This window comes from Hippocampus zosterae, chromosome 12, assembly GCF_025434085.1.
Source record: "Hippocampus zosterae strain Florida chromosome 12, ASM2543408v3, whole genome shotgun sequence".
NCBI classification, from domain to species: Eukaryota; Metazoa; Chordata; class Actinopteri; order Syngnathiformes; family Syngnathidae; genus Hippocampus; species Hippocampus zosterae.
The window spans coordinates 22,256,206-22,275,255 of NC_067462.1; the positions used below are offsets into that span (position 1 = coordinate 22,256,206).

General features: G+C 47.8%; 1 protein-coding gene and 1 long non-coding RNA gene across 2 annotated transcripts in view; one reads left to right on the forward strand and one right to left on the reverse strand.

Annotated features, from left to right (window-relative positions):
* Positions 1–7,194: 7,194 nt before the first annotated feature.
* LOC127612128 (uncharacterized) lies at positions 7,195–13,702 on the reverse strand. The gene is made up of 2 exons (XR_007965585.1): positions 13,050–13,702; positions 7,195–7,365 (listed from the first exon to the last, which is right to left on the reverse strand). It is a non-coding gene; the product is annotated as an uncharacterized LOC127612128 (long non-coding RNA).
* A 3,071-nt stretch (positions 13,703–16,773) lies between these two features.
* LOC127612042 (aryl hydrocarbon receptor-like) overlaps positions 16,774–19,050 on the forward strand; it is a 146,200-nt gene continuing 143,923 nt past the window's right edge. The window contains exon 1 of the mRNA XM_052083004.1: positions 16,774–17,190. Within this exon, the coding sequence (XP_051938964.1) occupies positions 17,132–17,190 (59 nt within the window). The 5' untranslated portion in view covers positions 16,774–17,131. The remainder of the gene's footprint in view (positions 17,191–19,050) is intronic.

Below are 19,050 nucleotides of genomic sequence, written 5' to 3' on the forward strand. Positions count from 1 at the left end.
GCTGTTATGTGCAACCTCCTTCTCACATATGCCTTTCCAGTACCTTTCAGTTTCCAGTCTTGGTGGGTCAGCTCTGTTGTTAGGACCCTGCCACTGAGCGTACACTTTTGCAGGTTGTGTTGTAAACAGCCTGTTCATTCGTCTGGCCTCATTCTCTTTCGTGCACCGCCTTGGCCGGCTAGACAAGGCTTGTGTCACGTTGTGCACGAAGCGATAGGATAATTGCTTCGCGCACAACAAAAAAATAAGGAAGTGGATCCCCGAAATGCCGACACCAAATAAGGTCTCCGTAGCAAAAAGATTTAATATACAAAAATTCGCACCGACAAAGTAGTAACATAAAGTGCTGGTCAAAGCAAGGACCAGAGGGCACAAAAACGAATAACAAAAAGCGCTTGCACAAAAGGCAAGGGAGGAAAATAAGGATCGCGAAGACAAACAAAAACAATGTATCCAAAATACACGCAAGAGAAAGCCAGTTCACAAAATAAAAGCCAATACTTACAAAACCATTGGTACCGAGAGCGAAACACGACGAGATCTATAGCAATAGCAGTCAATGAGCAAAGAAGTAGCAAGGCGAAATACAATACTCCAGCGATATGTGCATGTCAGAGGTCTCCTTAAATACAAACTGAGACTAATCATAGATTGGCAGCAGGCGTGCACCAAAGTCCGCTGATGCCACCTGCTGGCCAGACTGACACAGAACCGTGACAGCTTGGAGCCTTTGTTTGGCAGTTTCGAGTGCTTCAGGTATGGTCATGTGGATGTACCTCTCGGGTATCGGCCTTTACACCACACCTCTCTGGGCCTACGTCAATTGACTCACATCTTTCCGAGCCGCCTTTATCTTAGCCTCCAACCGTCTTTTCCATGGTAGATAATTTATCTCATGGCTTCCATGGTTGCTCTTATAGCCAAGCATCTCTAGGATCACTGATGCTGAAGCGTATATCAGCTCATTGGTTTCTGTGATCGTTACGGTAGGGATCGCCCTGAGTGCTGCATTCACACTTTCCATGAGACTTTCAGGTGGTACTTCACATAGCCGTTGTAATCTGTTTCTAGGTTGCCCATCTTTTATTCTCGCCATGATCTTAGCTTTCAGATCAGTTGCTGCCTCGCTCAGCATTTCATTCATTGGGGGTAGCCTCCCATTCTCATCATCTGCATTCATTGGGGCTTGCCTCCCAATCTCTGGTATAACCTCCTCCTTGTGGTATTGGTATTGTATGAGGTAGGCATTAGCGTGAAGGATCTTTTTTGCCCCAAGCGGGATTCGAACCACCGTCTCCCGTATGCCAAACCGATGCCTTACCAACTGAGCTATCCAGCCGCTAACTGAGCTATCCAGTTATATAAATTGGTAACTTTTCAATGTCCTAACCCTTAAAAAAAGAATGTCTCGTTGCCAAAAGGCAGGATTGGCCCATGTCATATGGCTACTCATCCATTGCAAGCAATCATTCACATCCTTTTCTCTAAACATGGTTGTTGAAAGAAGGTAAATGACAAAAGGCCAGTCAGTTGTCTTGTTCCGCTTTGCCAAATCTTTCTTTCTACTAGTGCCCCTCCATTGAGCAGCTGTCAGTGCAGTACATAAGCGCCACTCTTAAGTGTGTGTGTGTGTGTGTGTGTGTGTGTCAGTCCATGTATCATGGCTCACTGGTTTTAAGCAACTACAGTAATCCCTCCTTTTTTGCGGTTAATGGGGACCAGAAACACCCCGCGAAAGGTGAAAATCGTGAGGTAGGACTTTCCCCCTCGGCCCCATCCACCCTTAGGAATTTTCGTGTATGTAGGTACCAGCATGTTTAAAATATGTCAACAGGACTGTAAGATTAAGAAAACCTTTATTAGTCTCGCAATGGAGAAATTCCAGATTCACAGCAGCAAAGTTATGAAAGGAAGAAGTAGAACAACAAAAAAATAGGAGCTGCTGGAAAGGCAGCCACTCTCGCGGCGCCATTTTGAAGTCAAAATAACCAAAAATAACACAAGACAACACATAGGACAGAGACAGTCGTGCAATTTTCACCACTTTTCTGCATACACTTTGTTGTCTGAAGCAGTTATAGATGAAAGAGGAGAGGATCAAAGTGTCCTTTCACCAGTGGATCAGAGACATCATGCTGAGAAATGTGCACACGTCTGCTACAAGCAAAGTTTTGAAAGCAAACATGAAGCTGTAGCGTCCATTGACGAAAAGAGATTAGTTCACTTCTCCTGTCCCACATAATCCGCTTCAAACTCCAAGCCGCGACTCCCAGCTCCAAATCCGCATCGGCACTCCGCGCCAACGCTCCTTTCTTCTCATCGTCGGCTCCTCAAGACCTCCATCCATCCAGCCGCAGACCGTTCAACAGCACCGATCTCTCCGCTGAACAAAGCGTGGCTGTGAAAAATGCTGCCCATTACAGGCGCAAGACACAAGCGCCCCAGGACTGTCCAGCAACGACAGTCAAATTGCGCCGACATTCCTCCAGTCAAAAACAGTGCTGGTATACCCATGCTGCCGAGAAGGCGCAACCACCAAGCACAGAGTCTCCTCCTTGATGAATGTCGTGGCCAAAAAATGCTGAAAAAGGTCCAATTCAAGTCCACACGACGTAACAACAAACACAAAGTGACAAAAGAAACACAAGAACAACAAAAAAAGCAAGGCTCATGAGAGCACTTGCTGACGGCTGCCTACTCGGGCGCCATCTTGACTTCAAAGATGTTTATACTTTACAAATTTCAGACGAAAATAAAAATTGTACACGTACTTATTGACATCGTTCATTCTCAAACCTTTTCCATTAATTAACATTCATCAACAGTGCCTTCTGAAAGAAGAGGCTTTCATTGGTGGAATGGAAGGCGGTTCTGACTTGACTTGAAGGCTTTCGGTTCACTTGGAGAGTCTACTGCTGGAGGCGCTGACGCTGTAGCTGAGGTTTTTAAATTGGAGAAAAACATGGTGCTAGGTAGCGCCATGACGTTCATCTTGTATTCGTGTTAGTTGAAAGAGGTTTAAGTTCTTTTTTCTTTTTTTTAATCGAACAAAGTCTTTCTTGAGTGAAGAAAAAAGTATTTTCAAGGTGACAGCTTTGTCTGTCGCTTCAGCTGTCATCTGACCTTTCACCGCATCCTTGTGACGTGTCTAAAAACAATCGACCAGGTAGGTAGAAGTCCAGAACGAGGCTCCCTGACTCATTCAGGGCTGTGAACCAACCCCCTGACCCTGATATTGAAGCAATGTGCCCCTCTTGATGGTGCCAGCCCCGTGGAAGGACGAGCATGCTCCTGCACATCAGGGACACGTTGCTTCGGCAGCAGCAAGGGGCTGGAGTGCATCTTATTGACCAGTAATCAAAAAAGGTTATTGCAAACACAACACTAAGATACAGTATGCAAGACAGTCAACAGACTGGCGACAATGCGCATCCAATCAGTTCACAGAATAAATCTACTCACGCTCTCACTGTTCGATGTGCTGGGAACCAATCACGTGCCTTGCTTGAGTGGGCATGTACAGAGCCTATGAGTCATGTCAGCTCTTTGTTCAGCATGCAGACAAAACCTTCTCTTTCTCGCACCAACATGAAACAACGCGTGCTTCCATGATATGGGTGCCTATATGGGGCGGCCCAGTAGACGAGTAGTTAGCGCATTGGCCTCACAGTGCAGAGGTACTGGGAATGATTGCAGCTCCGGCCTCCTGTGTGGAGTTTGCACGTTCTCCCCGTGCCTGCATGGGTTTTTTTCCGGTTAGGGTTAGGTTTCCTCCCATATTCCAAAAACATGCATGTCAGCTTGATTGAACACTCTAAATTGTCCAGAGGTGTGAATGTGAGCGCAGATGGTTGTTCGTCTCTGAGTGCCCTGTGATTGGCTGGCAACCGGTTCAGGGTGTCCCCTGCCTACTGCCCAAAGACAGATAGATAGGCTCCAGCGCGTCCCGCGACATTTGTGAGTATAAAGTGGATCAGAAAATGGATGGATGGATGTGTGCCGATTTGGCTGTATTTTTAAAAAAAAGTTGCAAGGGATCAATGCACTCCCCTTGTGCGCACAAGTCAACGTCACTTCTTTTGTATGTCAACTGAGTCTGAAACTAAAGTGACTAAAGACCTAAGTAAAGATATAAGAAAGATAATAGCCAATATATAAAAATAAATAAAACGATTAATTTGTGTGAAACATACAGGAGGGTCACTCTGATGTGTCTGCTTCATTACATCTGGCACAGGCTGTGTTGAACTTGTGCAAGGTATCATAAGATATTAAAAGTATTAGTAACAAAGCATTCCGGGCTGAAATGTGCTGCAGGTTTGATCACAGTCAGGGTCACACAGGTCAGGGGTCCACCAACAGGCTAACTACCCAAAACATACAGCTACCAATATCCAAGAAAGGCATAGAAAAAAATGATGAGATCTAAACATGTTATATCTGTGAAAGCAACTGAAACAATAGCAATGGGGAGAAGACCCCTGCTTAAAGACAGTCTTGTGACAGCCAAAGGCATTTTTGCTTGAGTGTGCTATATAACATTAAAAATATATATTTTCTATCTTCTGTTTAGTATAAAATGTGTGCCTATTACTTCTTGATTTATTTTCTGCACTATATTTCCCAGGGCGTGACCTCGTACTGAGGCGGGTTCGTGTTTTGCAATAAGTCTTGCACCCCCACCTCCACCCCCCCCCCCCCCCGCCCCCCCAAAAAAAGCCACAAAAGCCAAAGAAAAACACACTACTACTGTAAAACACACTACAACTACATTTGATTTCTGAATTGTGCAATTTGCAGGCGTCTGACTTTCTGGGCCATTCTTTCAGATGAGACCATTGCTTCTGAATTTAACAAAACACTACAGCTCATTCATGAAGGTGTTTATTTGCCTTTAATGCCCACTTTTGTATTACAAATAATGTAAAACAACTTATTTGTAGGTTGGAAGCTGCAAAACGCTTCCTCACTTAACACAAACATCCACGAGGTTAACCACAAAGTTAAGAAAGAATAAAACAACAATCCGACTCTTAACCGTAAATCCCAGCAAGGCCAAAACTCCTGCAGTTGATTGTCGATTTTCTGTGGACCTAAGTGTGCCAGCAGCATTGTTTAAAACTCAAAGACAAAAAGAAGTGCTCTAACGCTCTTGTCTTGAAGCATTTAAGGAGTTAACACTCAATGAATCAGAGTAGGTATTCCGCTGTTTTACCATTTAACTTCCTGTAAAAACACAAACACACAAAACAGAAATAGCTCAACTATACTTAGATATGATTTTTCATGTAAAATGGCGACTGGAGTGCATGCTATCATCCATTCATTTTCCGATCCGCTTTATCCTCACAAAGGTCGCTGGGGGTGCTGGAGTGTATCCCAGCTGTCTTTGGGCAGTAGCCTAGGCGGGGGACACCTTGAACTGGTTGCCAGCCAATCACAGGGTATACAGAGACGAACAGCCATCCATGCTCACACTCACACTTAGGGACAATTTAGAGTGTTCCATTCACCTGCCGTGCGTGTTTTTGGAATGTGGAAGAAAACCAGAATGCCTGGAGAAAACGAGTGCATGTTTTGGTCACACAATTACGATAGTGGAAAATTACATTTTAGTTGTACATGTTTAAATGTTGCCGATGAGATGCATGATTTTCTCTTCTGTAAATCAGTCAAGTGAGTTGAGTGACTCAGTGCAGGTCTTATTTCATTTCCTGTTGATGCTAATCGTTGTGGTCAATCAATAGACATGTTTCCACATGGAATGCATTATTCGTTGTGCAGAAAGTTGAACAGATGTTGTTGGGGAATCAGTTTCAAGTTTATTTTGGTCAACTACTGCAGCTTACTCTTACCCTTGACAGTAAAAAATGTGTCAGTTTCGGGTGCAAACGGTTGAGGAGTGGATCCCATAATTATAGACAAGGATAACGTTGAAAATCCCATGGGCTCACCACCCATGAGAGGGGCCAAAGGGGTCGGGTGCAATGTGAGCTGGGCGGCAGCCGAAGGCGGGGACCCTGGCGGTCCGATCCTCGGCTGCAGAAGCTAGCTCTTGGGACATGGAATGTCACCTCTCTGGCAGGGAAGGAGCCCGAGCTGGTGTGTGAGGCAGAGAATTTCCGACTGGATATAGTCGGACTTGCCTCCACACACAGCCAGGGTTCTGGTACCAGTTCTCTCGAGAGGGGTTGGACTCTCTTCCACTCTGGAGTTGCTCACGGTGAGAGGCGCAGAGCAGGTGTGGGCATACTCATTGCCCCCCGGCTCAGTGCCTGTACATTGGGGTTCACACCGGTAGACGAGAGGGTTGCCTCCCTCCGCCTGCGGGTGGGGGGACGGGTCCTGACTGTTGTTTGTGCATATGCACCAAACAGCAGCTCAGCATACCCACCCTTTTTGGAGTCCTTGGAGGGTGTGCTGGAGAGTACTCCTGCTGGGGACTCCCTTGTTCTGCTGGGGGACTTCAATGCTCACGTGGGCAATGACAGTGAGACCTGGAGGGGCGTGATTGGGAGGAACGGCCCCCCCGATCTGAACCCGAGTGGTGTTTTGTTATTGGACTTCTGTGCTCATCACGGATTGTCCATAACGAACACCTTGTTCAAACATAAGGGTGTCCATATGTGCAATTGGCACCAGGACACCCTAGGTCGCAGTTCGATGATCGACTTTGTTGTTGTATCATCGGATTTGCGGCCGCATGTTCTGGACACTCGGGTGAAGAGAGGGGCGGAGCTGTCAACTGATCACCACCTGGTGGTGAGTAGGCTCCGATGGTGGGGGAAGATGCCGGTCCGTCCTGGCAGACCCAAACGTATAGTGGGGGTTTGTTGGGAGCGTCTGGCGGAATCCCCTGTCAGAAGGAGTTTCAACTCCCACCTCCGACAGAGCTTTTCCCATGTTCCGGGGGAGGCGGGGGACATTGAGCCCGAGTGGACCGTGTTCCGTGCCTCTATTGTTGAGGCGGCCAATCTGAGTTGTGGCCGTAAGGTGGTTGGTGCCTGTCGTGGCGGCAACCCCCGTACTCGCTGGTGGACACCAGCAGTGAGGGATGCCATCAAGCTGAAGAAGGAGTCCTATCGAGCCTTTATGGCCTGTGGGACCCCAGAGGCAGCTGACGGGTATCGATTGGCCAAGCGGGCCGCGGCTTCGGTGGTCGCCGAGGCAAAAACCCGAGCGTGGGAAGAGTTCGGTGAGGCCATGGAAGCCGACTTCCGGACGGCTTCGAGGAAATTCTGGTCCACCATCCGACGTCTCAGGAGGGGGAAGCAGTGCACCACTAACACTGTGTACAGTGGGGATGGGGCGCTGCTGACTTCGACTCGGGACGTTGTGAACCGGTGGGCAGAGTACTTCGAAGACCTCCTCAACTCCACCAACACGCCTTCCTTGGAGGAAGCAGAGCCCGGGGACTCTGAGGTGGGCTCTCCTATCTCTGTGGTTGAAGTCACCGATGTGGTTAAAAAGCTCCTCGGTGGCAGGGCCCCAGGGGTGGATGAGATCCGCCCGGAGTTCCTCAAGGCTCTGGATGTTGTGGGGCTGTCCTGGTTGACACGCCTCTGCAACATCGCGTGGACAACAGGGAGAGTGCCTCTGGATTGGCAGACCGGGGTGGTAGTCCCTCTTTTTAAAAAGGGGGACCGGAGGGTGTGTTCCAACTACAGAGGGATCACACTCCTCAGCCTCCCTGGTAAGGTCTATTCAGGGGTGCTGGAGAGGAGGGTCCGTCAGGAAGTCGAGCCTCAGATTGAGGAGGAGCAGTGTGGTTTTCGTCCCGGCCGTGGAACAGTGGACCAGCTCTACACCCTTAGCAGGGTCCTTGAGGGTATGTGTGAATTCGCCCAACCAGTCTACATGTGTTTTGTGGACTTGGAGAAGGCGTTTGACCGTGTCCCTCGGGGAGTTCTGTGTGGGGTGCTTCGTGGGTATGGGGTACCGAACCCCCTGATACGGGCTGTTCGGTCACTATACCACCGATGTCAGAGTTTGGTTCGCATTGCCGGCAGTAAGTCGGAATCGTTTCCAGTGGAGGTAGGACTCCGCCAAGGCTGCCCTTTGTCGCCGATTCTGTTCATAACCTTTATGGACAGAATTTCTAGGCGCAGCCGAAGCGTTGAGGGGGTCCGTTTTGGGGGCCTCAGTATTTCATCCCTGCTTTTTGCAGATGATGTGGTGCTGTTGGCTCCTTCAAACGGGGCTCTCCAACTCTCACTGGAGCGTTTCGCAGCCGAGTGTGAAGCGGTTGGGATGAAAATCAGCACCTCCAAATCTGAAACCATGGTCCTCAGTCGGAAAAGGGTGGAGTGCCCCCTCCGGGTCGGGGAGGAGATCTTACCCCAAGTGGAGGAGTTCAAGTATCTTGGGGTCTTGTTCACGAGTGGGGGTAGGAGGGAGCGGGAGATCGACAGGCGGATCGGTGCAGCGTCTGCTGTGATGCGGACGTTGTATCGGTCTGTCGTGGTGAAGAAGGAGCTGAGCCAAAAGGCGAAGCTCTCAATTTACCGGTCGATCTACGTCCCAACCCTCACCTATGGTCACGAGCTATGGGTCGTGACCGAAAGAACGAGATCCCGGATACAAGCGGCTGAAATGAGTTTTCTTCGCAGGGTGTCCGGGCTCTCCCTTAGAGATAAGGTGAGAAGCTCAGTCATCCGGGAGGGGCTCAGAGTCGAGCCGCTTCTCCTCCACATCGAGAGGAGCCAGATGAGGTGGCTTGGGCATCTGATTCGGATGCCTCCTGAGCGCCTCCCCGGTGAGGTGTTCCGGTCATGTCCCACCGGGAGGAGACCCAGAGGAAGACCCAGGACACGCTGGAGAGACTATGTCACCCAGCTGGCCTGGGAACGACTCGGGATCCCCCGGGGAGAGCTGGAAGAAGTAGCTAGGGAAAGGGAAGTCTGGGCTTCCCTGCTAAAGCTGTTGCCCCCGCGACCCGGCCCCGGATAAGCGGTAGATGATGGATGGATGGATAACGTTGAAAAATAATTGTATTTACAAAAAAAACCCTGCAATCCCGACAAAGTACACTACAACAAAATCCTCTTGCAACAAAAAGACAGGATAAACGAAATAACATAAATTGCTTGCAACCGGCAATGTAAGAAATAAATGAAAAATCACTTGCAACTTGAATGTTCATCCATGATGACAACAGAGAGTTGGGGAAAATGAGAAGACGTGAGCGATTCTTTTGTTCGGAGGTCTACTAACAGACGATGGATGGTTTGATTTGCCTTTTCCCAGCAAGCTTTTCTGATCTTCACTGTGATCGGCAGTCATTATGATGCACTAGCCCGAGGACTCCTACAACAGGCTAATAGTGATTTGATCAGCTTGGGTGGGAGTAAGTTAGCTGTTGTCGTGGTCCTGTTCTTGTGTGTCTCCAGCAAGTGGCAGACGAGGACCTTCTCTTCAGTGTGCACACCTGTTACCAATGTTCATTAGCCAGGTACTGACAAGCTGTCACGTCCCGTGTTTGCCAGCAGGGGGCAGGTTTTTCCTGCCTACCGCCGACACACCTGTCACCCATTAGGGACTGATTACACAGGCTTTATCTTTGTGCTCGGGCAGTTGACTTACTGCCGGAGTACTCAACGCCGTGCCAATTCTCTCGATTATTGTCCTAATCTATTCGTTGCCGTATAGCCTTGTGACTGTGATTGCGCGTCGTTAAATCTACTCTTATTAATTCCTATTGTTGCCAACTATATTCCTTGCCATTTTCTCGCAAGCGTTTTCTGTTTACTTCCTTTATTCCTGGTCCTGAATTTGACCAGCGTTTTCTGTTTGTTGCTCCCGGACGGGTATTTTGTGTTTTGTATTAAAACTCATTTGTTCTCGGAACATCTTTTCTTTGTCTGCTATTTCGGGGATCCACCTCATTATCTTGTTGTGCACGAAGCGATCATTTTATCGCTTCGGGCACTACGTGACACAAGCAGCCTGCAGCGAGTCGGATTATTGACATTGTTGCTGCTTTTGCTCAAGTGTTTTCTCGAACTTTCGCTCTCACTCTCATCAGTCGTTCTTGTTCTCTTATTTCCACGTTTATGGATGTATAATCTTTGCTTAATCATTTGATCCTGCTTTTGTTTTGTCCTGTGAATCGGGCTCTTGTCATTTCGTTTGGTATTCTTGGTTTAATCTTTTCCTAGCCTTCTGCAAGCGCTTTTTGTTAATGAATTGTTTTTCCTGGTTGATTCTTAAGATGAAAGAAAAATTGCCAGCAGGAGTCAAAGTGAAGTTGCGAGTGGTGTGGGAGTGATGGCGAACACAGCTTTACAAAGACTGGGAGGCAGCACCGAGTGAGTTAAGCCACAATTTGTGAGTGGATTGTGGATACTTGGGCTCCCATGTGTGCTTTCACTGTTGTTTGAGGTTTCGTAAAAAGCCGGCATTATTTCTGAGCAGCCACACAGCAACGAGATTGCCTCTGACAATGATGCGAGGGAACCTGCCATGTTTGACATAGTATTTGCCCAGCTGTTTATCTCAGATACAGAAGATGAGGACTTGGAAAGTCAGTTTTTGTCCCCTGTGCCTTTTTAAAATCATACGCCAGCGTGCATGCATGCTACTTTGTTTGTTAAGCTATCATACATTTTACCATGCCAGCGTCCAATCATACAATACACCTTGTGAATGTGTTTAATACAGAAATGGGACCTGTGACTGACACTACGGCTTTTAATAGTTGTTTGGTTGTGAAAATGGTCCTCACCTATTTTTTTTTTATTTATCTTCACCTCTGCAAACCAACACTGTCTTTAATATCAAAACCACGATTGGCAAGCACACCACCTCCCTGACTTTTAATGTTTTCTGTATTCCACAGTTTCAGGAATATATATTTGTCACTTGCACGATCACCCCACACTTTTGGAATGAATAACAATGAACGTCAAGGAGTGATATTTAACAGTGTTCTGATGCTTATAAGATGACCATGCCTGACAGAGGAATTTTAGAAGGCTCTCAGTGAAAACGTAAAAACAGCCAATGATTAGACATACTTTTAAAGAGAAATGTTTTCTAAATGATAGAGGCATTGACGTTCTTAAGTCTTCTCTCTTGGCCAGAAAATATACCTTTGAAGTCTGATGAACAGTACATAAATATCTGACAAAAATGCATGAGAAACACTTGACATCAAATCTATATTCCAGGTCTTGTTTAGGAAAACTGGGACTCAATTGAATCAAGACTAAACATTTACTTTTTACATTTTGTTGGTGGCCTAGCCTCACAGTGCAGAGGTACAGGGTGTGATTCTGCTCCGGCCTTTCTGTGTGGAGTTTGCATGTTCTCCCCCGTGCCTGCGTGGGTTTTCTCTGGGTACTTCTGTCTCCTTCCACATTCCAAGAACATTTGTGGCAGGTTAATGAAACTCTCAATTGTGTCTAGGTGTGAGTGTGAGCTCGAAAACTCTAGGTGAGGGACCAGACAAAGCACGGCTCACAAAGCCCCTTATGAAAAATAAAATCGATGGTACTCAGTTTCCCTTGCCCGGACGCGGGTCACCGGGGCCCCCCTCTGGAGCCAGGCCTGGAGGTGGGGCTCGTTGGCGAGCGCCTGGTGGCCGGGCCTACACCCATCGAGCCCGGCCGGGCTCAGCCCGAAGAGGCAACGTGGGTCCACCTTCTCATGGTCTCACCACCCGTGGGAGGGATCAAAGGGGTCGGGTGCAATGCGAGCTGGGCGGTAGCCAAAGGCGGGGACCCTGGCGGTCCGATCCTCGGCTGCAGAAGCTAGCTCTTGGGACATGGAATGTCACCTCTCTGGCAGGGAAGGAGCCCGAGCTGGTGTGTGAGGCAGAGAAGTTCCGACTGGATATAGTCGGACTTGCCTCCACACACAGCCTGGGTTCTGGTCCCAGTCCTCTCGAGAGGGGTTGGACTCTCTTCCACTCTGGAGTCTCTCACGGTGAGAGGCGCAGAGCAGGTGTGGGCATGCTCATTGCCCCCCGGCTCAGTGCCTGTACATTGGGGTTCACACCGGTGGACGAGAGGGTTGCATCCCTCTGCCTGCGGGTGGGGGGATGGGTCCTGACTGTTGTTTGTGCATATGCACCAAACAGCAGCTCAGCATACCCACCCTTTTTGGAGTCCTTAGAGGGTGTGCTGGAGAGTACTCCTGCTGGGGACTCCCTTGTACTACTGGGGGACTTCAATGCTCACGTGGGCAATGACTGTGAGACCTGGAGGGGCGTGATTGGGAGGAGCAGCCCCCCCGATCAGAACTCGAGTGGTGTTTTGTTATTGGACTTCTGTGCTCGTCACGGACTGTCCATAACGAACACCTTGTTCAAACATAAGGGCATATGTGCACTTGGCACCAGGACACCCTTGGCCGTAGTTCGATGATCGACCTTGTGGTTGTATCATCGGACTTGCGGCCGCATGTTCTGGACACTCAGGTGAACAGAGGGGCGGAGCTGTCAACTGATCACCACCTGGTGGTGAGTAGGCTCCGATGGTGGGGAAAGATGCCGGTCCGTCCTGGCAGACCCAAACGTATTGTGAGGGTTTTTTGGGAGCGTCTGGCGGAATCCCCTGTCAGAACTCCCACCTCCGACAGAGCTTTTCCCATGTTCCGGGGGTGACGGGGGACATTGAGTCCGAGTGGACCATGTTCCGTGCCTCTATTGTTGAGGCGGCCAATCTGAGTTGTGGCCGTAAGGTGGTTGGTGCCTGTCGTAGCGGCAACCCTCGTACTCGCTGGTAGACACCAGCAGTAAGGGATGCCGTCAAGCTGAAGAAGGAGTCCTATCGAGCCTTTATGGCCTGTGGGACCCCAGAGGCAGCTGACGGACCTCGACTGGCCAAGCGGAAGGCAGCTTCGGTGGTCGCCGAGGCAAAAACCCGAGCATGGGAGGAGTTCGGTGAGGCCATGGAAGCCGACTTCCGGACGGCTTCGAGGAAATTCTGGTCCACCATCCGACGTCTCAGGAGGGGGAAACAGTGCACCAAACTGTGTACAGTGGGGATGGGGCACTGCTGACTTCGACTCGGGATGTTGTGAACCGGTGGGCAGAGTACTTAAAAGACCTCCTCAACTCCACCAACACGTCTTCCTTGGAGGAAGCAGAGTCTGGGCACCCCGAGGTGGGCTCTTCTATCTCTGTGGTTGAAGTCACCGATGTGGTTAAAAAGCTCCTCGGTGGCAAGGCCCCAGGAGTGGATGAGATCCGTCCGGAGTTCCTCAAGGCTCTGGATGTTGTGGGGCTGTCCTGGTTGACACGCCTCTGCAACATTGCGTGGTCAACAGGGAGAGTGCCTCTGGATTGGCAGACCGGGGTGGTAGTCCCTCTTTTTAAAAAGGGGGACCGGAGGGTGTGTTCCAACTACAGACGGATCACACTCCTCAGCCTCCCTGGTAAGGTCTATTCAGGGGTGTTGGAGCGGAGGGTCCGTCAGGAAGTCGAGCCTCAGATTGAGGAGGAGCAGTGTGGTTGTCGTCCCGGCCGTGGAACAGTGGACCAGTGGACCAGCTCTACACCCTTAGCAGGGTCCTCGAGGGTATGTCGGAATTCGCCCAACCAGTCTACATGTGTTTTGTGGACTTGGAGAAGGCGTTTGACCGTGTCCCTCGGGGAGGTCTGTGGGGGGTGCTTCGTGGGTATGGAGTACCGAACCCCCTGATACGGGCTGTTCGGTCACTATACCACCGATGTCAGAGTTTTGTTCGCATTGATGGCAGTAAGTCGGTATCGTTTCCAGTGAGGGTAGGACTCCGCCAAGGCAGCCCTTTGTCACAGATTCTGTTCATAACCTTTATGGACAGAATTTCTAGGCGCAGCCGAAGCGTTGAGGGGGTCCGTTTTGGTGGCCTCAGTATTGCATCCCTGCTTTTTGAAGATCATGTGGTGCTGTTGGCTCCTTCGAACAGGGCTCTCCAACTCTCACTGGAGCGTTTCGCAGCCGAGTGTGAAGCGGTTGGGATGAAAATCAGCACCTCCAAATCTGAAAACATGGTCATCAGTCGGAAAAGGGTTGAGTGCCCCCTCCGGGTCGGGGGGGAGATCTTACCCCAAGTGGAAGAGTTTAACTATCTTGGGTTCTTGTTCACGAGTGAGGACACGAGGGAGTGAGAGATCGACAGGCGGATCGGTGCAGCGTCTGCTGTGATGCGGACGTTGTATCAGTCTGTCGTGGTGAAGAAGGAGCTGAGCCAAAGGGCGAAGCTCTCAATTTACCGGTCGATCTACGTTCCAACCCTAATCTATGGTCACGAGCTATGGGTCGTGACCGAAAGAACAAGATCCCGGCCAAAATGAGTTTTCTCCGCAGGGTGTCCGGGCTCTCCCTTAGAGATAAGGTGAGAAGCTCGGTCATCGGGGAGAGTCTCAGAGGCGAGCCACTTCTCCTCCACATCGAGAGGAGCCAGATGAGGTGGCTTGGGCATCTGATTCGGATGCCTCTTGAACGCCTACCTGGTGAGGTGTTCCGGGCATGTCCCACCGGGAGGAGACCCAGAGGAAGACCCAGGACACGTTGGAGAGACTATGTCACCCAGCTGGCCCGGGAACGCCTCGGGATCCCCCGGGGTGAGCTGGAAGAAGTAGCTAGGGAGAGGGAATTCTGGGCTTCCCTGCTAAAGCTGTTGCCCCCGCGACCCGGCCCCGGATAAGCGGTAGAAGCTGGATGGATGGAGCTCGAATTGTTGTTCGTGTATCTGTGCCCTGCGACTGGCTGGCAACCCGGTCAGGGTGTACCCCGCCGACTGCCATAAGACTGCTGGGATAGGCTCAAGCACGCGCCACAACCCTTGTGAGAATAAGCGGATCACAAAATGGATGGATGAATGAAATTTATTTAAAATGTGCTTGTACTCTCGAGTATAAACTCTTCGAGGTACTTCGAGGTCCTGCACATATGTTTTTTTTTAGATGGTAACTGCTCGAGATGATGTTCCACCTGCATGTGACAATGACCTGTCCAAAGCTTCTGAAGATGAAGCATTCACAGAAGTCTCTGATGGTGTGGCTTCCTTCTCATTTGCATATAACTCGTTTACCCATCAACTCCACAGAGCGTGTGCAACTAAATGCTGCTCTTGTTTAACTAACGCTAATTTAACTAACGCTATCTCTCTTTCATTTGCTTGCACCTTGTCATACACTAAATTCCGCAAATGTATTATTTGGTACCGTGGATGATCTGTTCGCTCTTTCTGCTACGAACTGGGGCCCTACGAACGAAGGGCCCCAGTCAAAATGTGTATAATCAAAAAGCCTTGCTGTCCTACCTGTAAATAAGAAAATAAATGAATCAGGAACAACAAAACAATATATCTTGCTGCATCAGCCATGTTGAGTTCACCAGTCTTAAACTGACTTAAACAAAATGACAGCCAGGTAACCTACATTTATGACATTTCTTCAGTCAAATGTGAAACTGGAAAAATCATGTTGCAATATAAAACGACAAATGTGTTTGAGAGAAATTGAGATGGAGAGATAGTGTCACCTACTTGAGTATATCTGATAACACCGAACATAATTGAGAAACAGTGTTTCTGTTTGATTGACAAAACATACATGTACCACTGACTGTCCATTTGCTGAAAATAATATAATATCACGGCATGATCTAACGTTTTATTTGTGTTGAAACCAAGCTTTTACTCACGATACACGTGTATTAAAATAAACCAGGAAGAGACATTATTTGTTTCTAATAAATAATTTCCTCATGGTTAGAGCTCTCATGGTACACTAATGTGTGTACTGGAACACAAGTTGGGAATCACTGGTAGAGGCGATAGTGTATGCAAATTATACCTGTCTCATGGTATATATCAGGGGTGCCCAATACGTCAATTGTCCCAAGTCGATCATGAGGGGTGTAGGGCGATGTGGAAAAAAATAAGATATGCATGTCTGTGTTATTAATATTCTATATTTTTAGTTCATGCACACTGCACTCTATGAATCCTATTAGTTTCACCTTCACCCCCCCACACCCCAAACAAAAAATCAAAAATAAAATGAAATAAAAAACAAACAGGTTCACCTTTAACCTACGGTGCCGCATGATCTGCATCACCAGAAGTTGTTAGCGGTCAGCAGTCTGCAATTGCAGCCTGCAATCAGAGCTGTTGCGATATTAATATTATGAATGTTATTATTATAATTCTCATTCAAAGTTTGTTTCGCCGATGGAACTGGCAAAGAATGGGAGTCTGCAGCGTCAGGAAAAGCATTTTAAAACAGTAAATATACGTAAAATAGTTTCTGCACTTAACATGGTGCAAAAGTGCGTCCCATGCCTCAATGTCAGGTTTCTACTAAGGCCAGCTCATATCCTTTTACTAACTCACAAACTCTTGTATCTACTTTAATTTTCTGTTTTGTTCATGTTTGAGCTCGTTATGGCTGTTGGTCATCATGGCATCCCCGTGTGTGTGCGTGTGCGTACGTGTGCGCGCGCGCGCGGTAACAGGTCGATCTCGGGAGGTTGGTTGCTTGAATCGAGCTTCGGTCAAAAAATGTTGGGGATCCCTGGTATACATTCTATCGCATTTATGGCCACCTCAGAGAATTGTGGGTGGGGGGGAGATATTCTTTCTTGGGGGTTTAACTGCAAATAATTGAGAAAACCTACCTGCCTTGGGGCCTCCAAAGGTTTGTTTCTGTCATCAAATGTAAATTTTTAAAAATCATATTCGCTTTCAGACTGCGTCAATTGCCACATCTGTTTTAACTTAAAGGAAAGAGCAAATATTAGAGGGTGTTGAGCTGTAAATAGCATCGATTGCAGCAGCAAGTGCTGGTTTAAAAAAAGTCTGTAGGCTGTGCTGTTTGTGCGAAGAGGAGGGCTCTAGAGACTCAACTTTGGCTCCTTCTTTTACTCTACTTTGGTCACAGCCTTTCCACTTCGGCCCCCACTACAACACCGTCGATCAAGGCCAGCCACACTGACCGACTGGGGAACCTGTCAATACGGCACAAAACCACCGCGGGCTCGTGTTGTGTGTGTTTTTTTTCACTAACATGGCGGGTGGAGACTGTCGATACTGACTTGTTTTTTACACGCCGGATCGACGAGCGTTTACTCGCGCGCGAGGAGAAAAAGGTCGCTTCGGAAGACGAACTTTAGGTGAAGTTTGCGTGGCAAGCGGCACACAAATGTTGGCTACTTCTGGGACCTACGCCAACAAGAAGAGGAAGAAACCAGTCCTCAAACAGTAGGTCCACCTTGTTGTTCTAAAAGTCGTGGAACGAGAGACAAAATGTTTAAAAAAAACAATCAAACAAACAAAACCCTTATCGGTCATATATCTGCGTTTGAAGCTTAATATGAAAGTTGATAAAGTTCGAAATGTTGCAGTTTGTCATGAGATACATGTAATAAAACATTGTGACTTTTTGACTGAAGAGTTTGTACGGCACCAACCATCTATGCTGCGAGAAAGAACCGTATTAAGGTGGACTTATTTGTGCGTTCTGGTAACTTCTCACGCGAGACAGTCGACAAACAATTTTCCGTGATGGATTGTAAATTTTTATGGAATTACAGGCAATCGAATTCATATCAGTTAACAACATTGGGTGGCTTTACTTGAAACGACGGTGGATTGTTAGATATGGTGCGGACCACCTTAAGAAAGTGCGCCGCTCGGGTTTGGCATGAGTAAGTTGCTTTGGCGCATTCATCACAATCAAGTCCAAGAATCGACTGCTGCTCTCACGCGATGCATTGCTGAGGGCGGGGCCGGCTCCAGCGTCTCGCACTGTTATTGTAATCTGATACCCCCCCCCCCTCTCTCCGTGCTTCAACTTAGAGCATGTCCTGCTTCCTCTTTGGCTTTTAAAAGAACTGTACAGAAATGTTATATTAGTGATTACAGTACAGTACTTGTTTATTAGGTTTCTTCGTGCTTGCCCACACAGAGTTCCCACAAAATTTCTGTGATGTTGGCTAACTTGTTGGTTAATCTTTATGAGCTAATAAAGCCTTTATTTTGTACAATAACCTATTGTGTCCAAAACATGTTATTATATTATTAGGGATGCACCAAAATTCAAATATTTGGCCAAATCTTAAAGTATGGAAACTCATGCTGAAAACTGAAACACTGAAGGAAACAATAATACAGCACTTAAAAAACACTTTTAAAAAGGATCATTTTAATTTATACAATTAATCCTCTGGTTCTGTAATTCCATGACCATTTTAGTTTTAATATACTGTACTTGTACATATTTAGCTGAGGCAGCATGAAGGTCAACCGGTTAACACATCAGCATCATAGTACAGAGGTCATGGATTCGATTCTGGCCCTGGCCCTCCTGTATGGAGTTGGCATGCTTCGTTTCCTCCCACATTCCAAAAAACATACATGGTAGGTTAAATGAACACTCTATATTGCCTCTAGGTGTGATTGTGAGTGTAAATGTTTGTTTGTCTTTGTGTTGCCTGCAATTGAATTGGCTGGCAACCAGTTCAAGGTGTACGACACCAACTGCCCAAAGAAGGCTGTGATAGGCTCCAGCGTGCCTATGACTCCATGAGGATAAATGTGTGGTATGCCTAACCAGCCACCTGTTTCTTGTGTGTTTTACACACTTGGCCCATAAAGATGATGCTTAATAAGGTTTATATTAACGAGCCTGCAACTTTCTCCAATGCATTTGGCTACATAAAGAATAAAAATGTTCTGATGATTCTACGGTACATTCTTTTAACGTAATGCATGAGAAACATATCAACTCGGGTCCAACCAATTAGAATTTTTTCAAGGCTCATCCCGATATTTGGCAGTGAAAAAAAATCCCAAAACCTAGTAATCAACAGCGTATTAAAAATATATATAATGAATAAAATAACTTATTTTATTGGTCTGCTTAGAATGACACACACACACACACACACGCACACACGCACACACGCACACACACACACACACACACACACACACACACACACACACACACACACACACACACACACACACACACACACACACACACACACACACACACACACATATATATATATATATATTAAGGGTGTGGAAAATAATCGATGCGCTTGCGCGCGATGC